At 37.9% G+C, this 13,097-nt stretch overlaps 1 protein-coding gene across 1 annotated transcript in view; it reads right to left on the bottom strand.

Moving 5' to 3' along the window:
• LOC127629246 (inactive dipeptidyl peptidase 10-like) overlaps positions 1-13,097 on the bottom strand; it is a 62,244-nt gene that overhangs the window by 4,891 nt on the left and 44,256 nt on the right. Inside the window, exons 6-18 of the mRNA XM_052106391.1 lie at positions 12,970-13,022; positions 12,374-12,455; positions 10,678-10,798; positions 10,225-10,379; positions 9,399-9,496; positions 6,121-6,244; positions 4,307-4,351; positions 4,026-4,130; positions 3,480-3,571; positions 2,883-2,930; positions 1,221-1,339; positions 1,088-1,135; positions 96-194 (exon numbers count right to left, since the gene is read on the bottom strand). Of these exons, the coding sequence (XP_051962351.1) occupies positions 96-194; positions 1,088-1,135; positions 1,221-1,339; positions 2,883-2,930; positions 3,480-3,571; positions 4,026-4,130; positions 4,307-4,351; positions 6,121-6,244; positions 9,399-9,496; positions 10,225-10,379; positions 10,678-10,798; positions 12,374-12,455; positions 12,970-13,022 (1,189 nt within the window). The remainder of the gene's footprint in view (positions 1-95; positions 195-1,087; positions 1,136-1,220; positions 1,340-2,882; positions 2,931-3,479; positions 3,572-4,025; positions 4,131-4,306; positions 4,352-6,120; positions 6,245-9,398; positions 9,497-10,224; positions 10,380-10,677; positions 10,799-12,373; positions 12,456-12,969; positions 13,023-13,097) is intronic.

Below are 13,097 nucleotides of genomic sequence, written 5' to 3'. Positions count from 1 at the left end.
TTATCTGAGTCTAAAATGTAGTTGACTTTTAAAAAGACAGATATCAATTCATGCTTTAGGAGGAATGCAATTAGTTATTTAAGGAATCTCTTTACCATTGTTGTCAGAGGAAAGGGTCTGGAAAATTGTCTCAGGAAGCCACTTGGTTTCAAGAGACATCACAAGGAGGCTGTTGTCCTCCACCACTGTATATCCTGTGAGTGCACACACAAATGGAATTAATTTTTGACGTAAAATCAAAATGACCATATCACACATTTTAGTATTTAAATGTTAAGCTTATGAAGTAAAGGATGCATCTCGACAATAACATTCAGGACTAAATTCTAACATTTTCTGAATAATAATAATAATTTCAATGTCTGCCATGCAAAAATCCATTCCCTAAACCCTTCACCTTTATTCGGATCACCCAAATAATTTTTGTTTTGTTAATAAAAATGGCTTCCCTCATTGGAGTGGAACAAGGCGTGGGAATTTTTCATAAAATTGCCATCTGAACATATTTGTTTTTTTTTAAAACTTCATTCAATAAGTCTAAGTGGTTGTAAAATGAATAGGTGAGACTATAACAAAGAGTTTTTTTTTTATTTTGTCAAATAGAATAAATAAATCTGCCAAAATGCAAAAAAAAAAAAAAGCATTGAGATTATATTACATCCACAATGCAGAACACACATGCACACACGCACGCACGCATGCACGTGTGCACAGGATTGTTTGACTATATCAGAGAGGACATCTCATAGCCTTCCACTGATTTTATATCAAGAATTTCATGGTAAATAGTGTACGACTAAAACGTATAAATTGGCCTTTGGAAAAGCAGTAGCATACCTCTCCTTAATAAGTCACACGATTTGAGGCATGTCAATGACCCAAACAGTGCAGAATTAATTATTGAAGCTTAATACCAAGTTAAGGATTTCTTAAAATACCTTAGCCTAATTGAACAATAGTAATAGTGATGCTTGCCTTATCAAGCAATAACAATGATAGTTATTTTAGAACTCTTAGCAAGTGGTGCTTTAATTTCTTTCTGACCCATAACAGTTCTTAAAAGAGAAAGATATCACATCCGACTCACTAGAAGGATCATTTGTGCTGTGAATGGTCACCTTTGGGACACCTGGACCTGCAAAAAAATTAGAGATCTGTAGGCATTGAGAAAACTGTGCACCTGTATCTGTGCATGAATGTGCATGTGTGTGAGCCCCTACCCAGGCAGTAGAGGGTGAAGTATGTCTGATTGGGGCTGAAGTCTGCTGTGTAGAAGGTGCATCGCTCAAACAGATTGCATGTCAAACATTGGCGATGAAACACTCCTCCGAGCTCCACGCTAGTCAACAAACACACATTTCATTATATGACATCACTGTTGCATTTAATAATAATGCTGTAATTCAAACTTTGAATCCACTTATTCCTCTGACAATCAAAGGAACTGTTACCCCAATAATGAAAATGCTGTCATTATTTATTCATTCTTTTGTCATTCCAAACCCATATGACTTTCTTCTTCTTACAGGTTTAGAATGACATTAAGGTAAGTAAATGATGATAATTGATGAAAATGCCCCTTTAATTTCAATTGTGTGATGATATACAATAGCTGAGCTACTATTCCATTATCTTCTTGGTTTAAGCCAAAGGCAAGATCTTTGCCCTCTCTCCTTATTGCTTGGAGCGTCGCAATAAACAATCTATGAGAACTTGTGGCCCAGGGAGAGCTTGGGAGAGGCTTAAAGCATTAATCAAAGGTTAAGGAACATTCTTTAAATCCTTGTGAGGCACACCAGCTCCCCCTCTGCCCATCTCTCTTTCAACCCCCCCACCCTCTATCTCTCTCTATGCTACCATTTCTGTTAAATGAATTAGCTGGGCTTCTTGCCTGCAGCTCACCAGAGGCGAAAAAACTTAATCGGCTTTACACGAACGCCCCCTAAACACATCTTACTATCAGTCAAAAATGTATAATAAAAATGAGAGTTTCTATAACTCCTATAACTGTAAAAGCATGGCGCTAGCAATGCCATTGTCATGGGTTCACACCTACACTGCAAACAAAAATGGAAACCTACAGTATAGCTCAAGGAGCTATATCTACCTGATCTAACAATTAAAATTAAAAACAAATAAAAAGGGGAGTCACGTGACGCCATGCGACGATCGGATGTGTGAACGGCGAGCTCTGTGCACTTTGCTAGTTTTAACACTATTAATGACATTAACTGGTGAGATTTGACTCTGTTCCATAACTGTTCTAGGAGGACAATAAGTCAAAGTTAATCTGAGTGGATTGTCTCTCTCACATGGAATGTGAATGGGTTGGGGCACCCCATAAAAGAAGGAAGGTTTTTTCTCTTCTTAAGCGTAAGAAATATGATATAGTGTTTCTTCAAGAAATGCATCTTTCCCTGCAGGAAGCTGCAAAATTTGGGAAGATATGGGGTGGACATGTTTTCTTAAATGCTGGCTCAAGTAAGAGTAGGGGAGTCATTACACTGATAAGTAAGCATCTACAATTCAATTGTCTCAACAGATTAAAGATAATTAGGAAGATTCATTATTGTTTTACCAGAAATTCAGGGGCAAAGTCTTATTTTGGCTAATATTTACCATTTGCATACTTTTAAACTGGTTCAATAAATGGCAATGCCGGTGCAAATACAGAATATAAAAATGAACCAGCAATAATAAAACACGGACATCCAAATCCCACAAACATTACAGAGAATATGAAAGATCTCCCAACAAAGTGTGCAAATGTTGTTATGATTGATTTAGATGTAAACGTGCACCCCAGCACAAGAGGAACAGACGGAGATGATAAAATACTCAATTACAGCTCAAAGGAAGTATTGGTATGAGAAACAACCCACCTGTATAAGTGCCTGCTCTGTCGTGACTCCTCTGTGCTCAGAAAATAACTACGGTGGAAAGACACATTAAGGAAATCTTTAAGGTGGCTGAATAGGTTCTTGAGTTACTGTTTCTACTCAGTCATTTATCCTCAGATAACAGTCTACCTCCTTAGTACTATCGCTGTACAGCTGAATACTAAGGACATTTGAAGCTGTTAAATATGCAAAGCAGTGAAGGGCAGCCACATGCAATCATTACTCTTAGTTCCAATTTGATTAAATGCAAGCCAATGATTTATGTAGCTAAACATTGGAAGCTATTTAGCTTATGATGATAATCTAAGAGAGACCGTTTGTTTTGGGCTCTCATGTTTAGAACACAAAAAATAAAAGTAAATGACAATGTAATTACATCTAATTCGACAATTATTTACTGTATTCATTTTAATTAAGTGCAATCTTTGGTGATTCAGTTGGCTAAATGTGATCACTTGGCTTCAATAATTTGATAATCATTCTTGTTAGGTAGTTCTGCAAACTATAAGATTCTTTACAACTCAGTCTTGAGGTTTTTGAGTCTAAATGGTTTGCTCATAAAATTAAATCACTGCATACATTTTATCATTGTCCTCGTCAAGGGCGCACAATGAGGTTACATCCCAGTTCCCTGATGTTAGAAACCGAGGAGTAACAGAGGGATTCGAAGCCTGAAGATAAAGGAGAGAGAGAAAGAGAGAGATTTAAAGAAGCTTATATCAGTTCCAAAGAGTCATGGGATCTATTCACAGGGAAAAGCATCAGCCAAATGCATAAATGTTAATTCATACTGTAAATGATTTCCTAACAAAACATGAGAGAAATCTGGAAATTAAAAGCAATGGTTGCAAATAAGTGCAGCTGAAAAAAAAACAAGTTTATTTATTCAAAACCAAATCTAACATTTCGTAATAGGGAAACTTAATATATATAGCCTCCACTGGGGGTTTAAAATCTTTTATCACCTCTACTGGGGGTTTAAAATCCTCCCCACATCCTCTTAAACAAGAGACCAGGTTCACACATACTTTAGGTAAGCTACTTTGGATTTCTAATCACAAAGTTCATGAATGCATCTAATTTCACTGCACATAATGTGAGTTTGAAATCATTCCTCCCACAGACCTGAGCAGGAAAACTGGCGATGTGGAGGAACTCCCCACGGGCCCCTTGCTTGGCAGGCAGGATGAGGTAAAACAGGGAGCCATCTGCCATGAACAACGGCTCCTCCTGTAGGACAAGTCACCATCAATACACTTTCCCACAACAGATCAATGACACGACACCATTTTGATGCAATTCACTTCAGACCAAGCTGCATGCAGTGTTCAGGAGACAAACAGAGCGTGAGAATTGATTGAATGCCTCCCTGCAGAGAAAGAGAGAGAGAGAGAGGCTGAACTTACCTGCCGCTGATTGCTGTGCCAAAAGTTCATCGTCGCTTGGTGCCTCTGAAGATTTAAGACATTTTAAAAAGGATTAGATGTGTCATATATACTAAGTAAAATATCTTTTGTTCTCTCCTGCCTGCCAGGGAGAGGTGTACATCATAACAAACTCACTACCTAACGCAAAGTTGCAATCGATCCATCATTCTCTCTGGCATTACATTAAGGATGCACCTATTTCATTTTTTATCTGAGGTTTAGTTGTGCTGTCACAATGCTGTCTGGAGCGTCCACCGTTCCACTTTCATTCCATTAGGCAACTCTAATTGAACAGCATTTAATCAATAAGGTATGAACGGTTGTGCTATATTATGAAAATATTCATGGTTAAAGGGCATTGGTAGGCACGACACAGAGAGGAGTGCATGCAACTCCTTCAGTTGAGATTATATTCACAACTCTACAAATTATGAAAGACACACATTTTGAAGTTCACTGTACTATGAAAACATGCTGTAAGTTTCTGCCATCAGAAAATGAAATGGTCATGAAAAACGCATCATAATTTGAAATCAATAATTTTCAGTTGGAGATGCCATTGGAGAAATTCACTATTCACAATCAGCCATGAGATTCAGCTGGTCATGTGATTCTAAAATGGCAGCCCCCATGAGGGGACACCTGCCCCTTGTAGAATAAAACAGCTTTTATAAGGGTACTGATATGACTAGAGTCCTAATATCATGTGAGTGATCATGAATTTATATATTAGTTTCAAAATTACAATTGATTTCTTTAGGAGTAAAACTTTTTTAATGGGGAAAAATTACTGAGTGAACCTTTAACTTTCACTTTCAGATGTACAGTATAAGTGAAACTAAACAGGCACCACATGTGACTTTCAGATGTAAAAGTGAAAGAAAGAGGAAAATTAGAGTAAAAATAAATATGGATTTCACCACAGGAGTCTTATGGATTACTTCCTTTGTGTTGTTTGGAGCTACAAAGGTCTAAAATCATTCACTTGTATTGTGAGGACCAACAGAGCTGAGACATTCTTTTAAAAATCGTTGTTTGTGTTCTGCTGAAGAAAGAAATTCATGCACATCTGGGATGGCATGAAGATGAGTAAATGATGAGAGAATTTTCATTTTTGGGTGAACTATCCCTTTAAGAGCAACCTTTGACAGGACATGTCAAAGACATTCTTTTAAAAATCGTTGTTTGTGTTCTGCTGAAGAAAGAAATTCATGCACATCTGGGATGGCATGAAGATGAGTAAATGATGAGAGAATTTTCATTTTTGGGTGAACTATCCCTTTAAGAGCAACCTTTGACAGGACATGTAACATGTAGTCCCTGACATGTAAACTAAGGTTAACAGTAGGCCTCTATATGTCCTGCAAAGAGAAATATACACAGAAGATAGGTGAAGTGCTCTGCATCATAGCGGTTACTGTATTGTGTATTTTAAGACTGCATCTAGGTCCGCAACTATACAGCATTGGGAACTGTCAACACACAAACTATGTAAATAAAACAAGTTTAGCACATAAGCGTCAGTCAGCTGTAGACACTCTTGTGCTCATGCATTCAATCACAGCCACATACACAAATAGTGACCTTTAGAAGTTGAGGCTGGCTACACATTGAAAACTCAGGCTTAAAACTTAGGCTGAGTAAGACTCCAGAAGGAAACTGGGCTGAGCTGGCAGAGGAGAAGCCAGGGATTCTGAGTTTTCTGAGCAGAATATAGAATGAGCCAAATCGATTGACACTGTACAGATAAAGACATCCAGAGGGCTGCAGTGGATGAGCAGGTAACCCCTCACCTCTGAGCAGGCACCCGTTGTGGCTTCACACACGCACAGCACAGACTGATTCTGGACCCGGTTCAACCAACGCACAGCTAGACGTGTACTGCTGATCCAACTCACCATTGAGATATAACTATCTCTGCAGAAAGAGAGAGAGACTGCATTCAAAAGTTAATCACCCCCCTGATGGATTATTTCTTATTCAACTCTGTTGCAAATAAAAGTTTAATTTGGATATAATCCACTCCTATAGATGTAATTTTCTATGATGTTCGAATAAAATAAGTATTTAAATGTCTTCAGAATAATGGTCAAAGCTAGATTACGATTAGTGTTTGCCTGTGCACGTTTAATCTTATTATGCTTAAATAAAGCTTGATGTTTTGTACGATTCAAAACTTTGAAGCTCCAAAAAGCACATAAACACATGATATAAGTAAACCATATTTATATGCCTTGTCCAGTGGTTTAATCCATGTCTTCTAAAGTGATCCAAGCGGTCTCGGGTGAGAACAGATCAAAATGTATCTCATTTGTCACCACAAATCTTGACATCTGCAGTCTCCTTTGCGATCATGATTTCAAGCTTGACACTTCCTAGTGCCATCTAGCACTCTGCACTTGCAACAAGCACTAGGAAGTGTAATCAAGCTTAAAATCATGATTGTGCCTAGAGAATGCAATAACAAGGCAAAAGGAGTTACATTTTGGTCAGTTCTCACCCAAAACCAATTGAATCCCTTTAGAAGACATGGATTAAACCACTGGAGTCAAATGGATTACTTTTATGCAACCTTTATGTTCTTTTTCGAGCTTCAACGTTTTGGTCAGCATTCACTTGTACAGACCTACAGAACTGGGATTTATTTTTTTAATCGTTCTTGTGTTTTGCAGAAGAAAGAAAGTCATACACATTTGGGATGGAATGAGGGTGAGTAAATGATGAGAGAATTTTAATTTTTGGTTGAACTATCCCTTGAAGGAGCTATTTCTACCTGATCTAACCCTTAAAAATAAGTTTTGATGTGTAGCCTAATATAGTCAGGTTCATTCAAACATGTTAAATAAAATTGTTGGCTTTGAACCACTTATTAAATATGTAACCACAAAAAGTACATTTTAGTTGTTGTTTTTTTTTTCATGCTATAGTTGATTTTTGGCAGGTGGAACTGGAAAGCTTGTTTCCAACAAGGGCAAAAAGTTTCAGCCTGCCTCAGATTAATGTTAAGGCTGAAGATTTGTTTTCCAGCAGGACAAAGACCCAAAGCACACAGCAAAAACAATGAAGAATGGCTTAAATATCAACATTTCGTATTCTGGAGGGGCCAAGCCTGAGCCCAGATTTGAAGCCAATTGGAATTCTGCTGTAAGACCTGAAATTTGCTGTCCACCGGCATTCTCCATCTAATCTGGCAGAGTTGCCGCATATTTATAAAGGTGGATATCTTCCACAGACACACCTAAGAAGCCTCAAGACTGCATTTGCTGCTAAAGGAATTTGTAATAACACTTGGGGGAAACACATTAACATTCTAAATACCCTAAGAGTGAATACTTTAGTACTTCATAACAGTTTATTCTTCACAGCCTAACATTAAACCACTCTTAAGACGTTCATGACATCCATATTTAAAAAAAGATACTAACAGTTTACACCTTTATACAGGTGAAACTCGAAAAATTAGAATATTGTGCAAAAGTTCATTAATTTCAGTAATTCAACTTAAAAGGTGAAACTAATATATTATATAGACTCATTACAAGCAAAGTAAGATATTTCAAGCCTTTATTTGATATAATTTTGATGATTATGGCTTACAGCTTATGAAAACCCCAAATTCAGAATCTCAGAAAATTAGAATATTACATGAAATCAATAAAAAAAAAGGATTTTAAATACAGAAATGTCGGCCCTCTGAAAAGTATAATCATGCATATGTACTCAGTACTTGGTTTGGGCCCCTTTTGCATTAATTACTGCCTCAATGCGGCGTGGCATGGATGCTATCAGCCTGTGGCACTGCTGAGGTGTTATGGAAGACCAAGATGCTTCAATAGTGGCCTTCAGCTCTTCTGCATTGTTTGGTCTCATGTCTCTCATCTTTCTCTTAGCAATGCCCCATAGATTCTCTATGGGGTTCAGGTCAGGCGAGTTTGCTGGCCAATCAAGCACAGTAATACCATGGTCATTGAACCAGGTTTTGGTACTTTTGGCAGTGTGGGCAGGTGCCAAGTCCTGCTGGAAAATGAAGTCAGCATCTCCATAAAGCTTGTCTGCTGAAGGAAGCATGAAGTGCTCTAAAATGTCCCGGTAGACGGCTGCGTTGACTCTGGACTTAATAAAGCACAGTGGACCAACACCAGCCGATGACATGGCTCCCCAAACCAACACAGACTGTGGAAACTTCACACTGGACTTCAAGCATCTTGGATTGTGTGCCTCTCCATTCTTCCTCCAGACTCTGGGACCTTGGTTTCCAAATGAGATGCAAAATTTGCTCTCATCAGAAAGAGGACTTTGGACCACTGAGCAACAGACCAGTTCTTTTTTTCTTTAGCCCAGGTAAGACGTTTGACATTTGAAGCCCATGTCCAGGACCCGTCTGTGTGTGGTGGCTCTTGATGAAGTAACTCCAGCCTCAGTCCACTCCTTTTGAAGCTCCCCCACACATTTGAATGGCCTTTTCCTGACAATCCTCTCCAGGCTACGGTCATCCCTGCTGCTTGTGCACCTTTTTCTTCCACACTTTTCCCTTCCACTTAACTTTCTATTAATGTGCTTTGATACAGCACTTTGAGAACATCCAACTTCTTTTGCAATTACCTTTTGAGGCTTTCCCTCCTTGTCGAGGGTGTCAATGATGGTTTTCTGCACAACTGTCAGGTCAGCAGTCTTCCCCATGATTGTGAATTCAACTGAACTAGACTGAGAGACCATTTAAAGGCTCAGGAACCCTTTGCAGGTGTTTAGCTGATTAGAGTGTGACACTTTGAGCCTACAATACTGAACCTTTTCACAATATTCTAATTTTCTGAGATTCTGAATTTGGGGTTTTCATAAGCTGTAAGCCATAATCATCAAAATTATATCAAATAAAGGCTTGAAATATCTTACTTTGCTTGTAATGAGTCTATATAATATATTAGTTTCACCTTTTAAGTTGAATTACTGAAATTAATGAACTTTTGCACAATATTCTAATTTTTCGAGTTTCACCTGTATACACATCCTATGTATTGCATATGTTGACGTGCGTGATTGCAGACATACAGTAATGAAAGATAAACATCACCTGCTTTTCAGGGAGTCGGGTGGAATCATCTCTAATGTGTGTGCTGGACCGTACAAATTCACCACAAACAGACTGGCTGATGGGATTCTGAAACCCGCCTGTACAAAGCAAATATTTCAAAATCAACAAATCTCTATGTAGTCATTTATTTTTTTGTGCTATTTTTTTACTGATCAAAAATCTGTAACTCTTTTTTTTATTTTTTTTTTTATTAAGCAGCATCTTTGTCATTTAAAGGGATTGTTCACACAAAACATAAACTACTGTCATTATTTTCTCACCCTCATGACTTTACAAACCCACATGACTAAAAAGAAGAGAGAAAGGGAGAGATGTTTTTGAAGAATCTTGATGCAAATGTTTTTCAGTTCATAGCGACCGTAGCTGTTATGCTCCAAAAATCTAAAGAAAACACTAAAAAGACCCATAAAAGTAGTCCATATGATTCATGTACTACATTACAAGTCATCTAAAGTCATAAGATAGGTTTGTGTGAAATAAAAACATTTAAAGTAATTATTGACTGATAATCTTCCTCTTCAGTAAGCTATTTACTCAAGAACCGAATGGGAATTATATGGCTTTAGAAGACTATATCAAATGGAGTACTCTTATGGTACTTTTATTGTGCCGTTTTTGTTTAGTGGTCACTAATTTTGTTTTCTACGTTTGTCCAAAGTAATACAGGTTTGGAACAACATGAGGGTGAGCAAATACAGAATTTTCAGGGTGAACTATTCCTTTGAATATGTATGGTTTCAATACATTTCCTGGTTATTTTGACTGTAAAAAACAATTAAGTCTAGTGCATCTCCACTGTTTTTACCTTGGGGTATGGGTAGAGGACATAAGAAGGATAAATCCCACCCAGGAACTGAGGTAACTCCATAATAGGCGTGGCTGAGTTGTTAATGGACAAATATGCCAGACGGGCACCGTCCTTGGCCCACCACAAGGCAGGATATTTTAGAAGTACCTCCTCTACAATTTCACAAATTTGATAAGGCAAGGGACAGAAATTAAATTTTGATGAGGCTTATTAATCTATACAGAGTGCACTGTGAACCTGCAGCGATTACCATAAATCGAATTTACCCATCTTATTATGTATTTATGAGGCCAAACAAGATTATAATCATGTCATAACTACTGCCATGTCTTCAAGGGAATGTTGAAAGTGTCTCAAAGCAACACAGAAAATTAAGGTCATCACAGTGTCATTACAGTGATGGACTGCAGTCAAATTATTGAAGGAGACAACACAACTAAGATAACTGACCCTCATAGGTCCAATCAGACAGCCCATTAACCACCAATCTGATTCTGCCTGTGGTCGTCAGACGCATCGCTTTACTGGACACATCAGACTTGTAGTAGATGTCATTCTCAATGGCATAGACCTGGAGACACAAAAATAGCATAAATATGGATAGATGAAGCTAAAATCCAAGATACTTAGAGGGATATTCGAAAAATGATGAGGGCTGGCTGCATATTAACAGATTAGTTCACCCAAAAATGAACATTCTTTCTCTCATTTGTTTCTTATGTGAAACCCAAAATTAGATATTTTTCAGAATCTCTTGGTTACTCTATTCCACATAATGAAAGTAAATGGGGACTGGGGAAGCTAAGCTCCACAAATGACACAAACTGATCATCATAGTCATGAAAACAGGTGCAATACATTCCAATACAAGTAAAAATTAGATTTGAGAGCTACGGCATATGGGAAAATGTAAAGGTAATAACCACTTAAATTTAGGTCTGTTCCTCACGAAAAGCTATTGCATGGCTTCAGAAGGCTTGGAATATAGCACACATCTTAAAGTGTTAGTTCTCTCATCATTTACTCAACCTCATGCCATCCCAGATGTGTATGACTTTCTTTCTTCTGCAAAACACACTTAACGATTTTAAAAGAATATTTCAGATCTGTGTGTCCTCACAATGCAACTGAATGGTGACCTGAACTATAAAGGCCCAAATGGCAGCATAAAAGTAATCCATCCGACTCCAGTGGGTAAATCCATATCTTCAAAAGTGATATAATAGGTGTGGATGACAAACAAATCTATATTTCATTCCTTTTTTAACTGTCATTATCTACACTTTCACTTTTACTTCCACATTCTGGTGTTGATGTGACTTTCACTCTCACACTCAGGCTACCCACTGGTTGGGGATGGTCAAAGGTGGAGATTGATAGTAAAAAAGGACTTAAATATTGATCTGTTTCTCACACACACCTATCATATTGCTTCAGGATATATGGATTTAACCACTGATTACGTTAGTGCTGCCTTTAGGTTGTTTTTGGACCTTCTCAGTTCTGGGCACCATTCCCTTGCATTGTATGGACAAAGAGAGCTGAGATATTTTTCAAAATATCTTTGTGTTATGCAGCAGAAAGAAAGTCATACACATATGGAATGGCACGAGGGTGAGTAACTGATGATAGCATTTAAATTTTTGCGTGAACTATCCCTTTAAGAGCTACCTTTAAGGTGCTTTTTTATGTTTTTGGACTTTGGCAGAAAGCAAGAAAAGAAGAAAGCAAAAAAATATGGGAATAGAACAGCATCAAAGTAGGTAAATGATGACAGAATATTTATTTTTGTTAATTAATATAAAAACTCAGTTTTAGTTCAAGACATCTGCACTAAAACATAAGATTAGTCAAACAAATTTGGCAAAATAAAATAAAACATTTAGAGGACACATCAACATTTAAAAAAAAATAGGTTTTTTAAATGCCATATTTCCGTTGAAGAAAAATGCCATTCTAGTGTGGATGAGAGTCGTAAATGGGGACTTAATGTTTCAAACGAAAACGTATTAGTGTGGACGTGACAGCACCTACACCAATCACTGCATCTGTGTACAGTAATTAATAGTTAATATGAAGCAAGCGGGCGATGTTTACTAGCTATAAATGAGTTACAGACAAAGATGGATGAAGGGTGCATACTAACCAGCTGGTTTCCTTGAGGCCCCCACACTGCATACTGAAGTACAGACGTATCCTCCTCTGATGGTGTGAGGTCCATTATCTCCCTAAAATATGCACACACACATTTTGAGCTATTCCTGCACAGAGATCTGAAGCACTAAGTGGTACAGATACTTCAGGTTCTCTAGGCTATTTTAGAGTGCTTCATTTGTGAGAACAGCACAATGCAGATGCAGAGATCATCCAAAATGAAAGTAAAATATACAAAGAGACAAGGCCAGGGGGGTCTGGTCATGCAATGGAACCTCAGTTAAACTAGAGATGAACTAGATGACTGGGGAATTCTGCAAAACAAGCAAATGGGCTTCAAGACAAAATATTGGCAAACATAAATCCCTGTTGGGGATTTCAGGATATTTTGGGTTAGTGAAAACTAGTAATTTCACTCACTGGAGACCTGTCAACTTTAGGATAAATAGTACCTTTCTATACAACTAAACAATCGATGCCTGATGGAAAACTTTGGATGAACAAACGGAGAAGGACCTCTGGACTGTTGTTTGGTTGTGCACATGCCCAGAACAGGCCATGCAGAGAGGGACCTCGGTCTCTACCTACCCGCTGGCCACAGTGTAGATTGCAAAGGATGCAGTGAAGGACAGTGAGAATACCTGGAAAGGGGCAGAGGACATGGTAGATCCCTAAATTGCACAGACTCGTGGGCTATGTTTCCGATAGCATGCTAC

The sequence above is a fragment of the Xyrauchen texanus genome, chromosome 35 (genome assembly GCF_025860055.1).
Source record: "Xyrauchen texanus isolate HMW12.3.18 chromosome 35, RBS_HiC_50CHRs, whole genome shotgun sequence".
Lineage (NCBI taxonomy): Eukaryota > Metazoa > Chordata > Actinopteri > Cypriniformes > Catostomidae > Xyrauchen > Xyrauchen texanus.
Note: the sequence above shows the minus strand (reverse complement) of the source record. Positions and strands in the feature narration are given on the sequence as shown.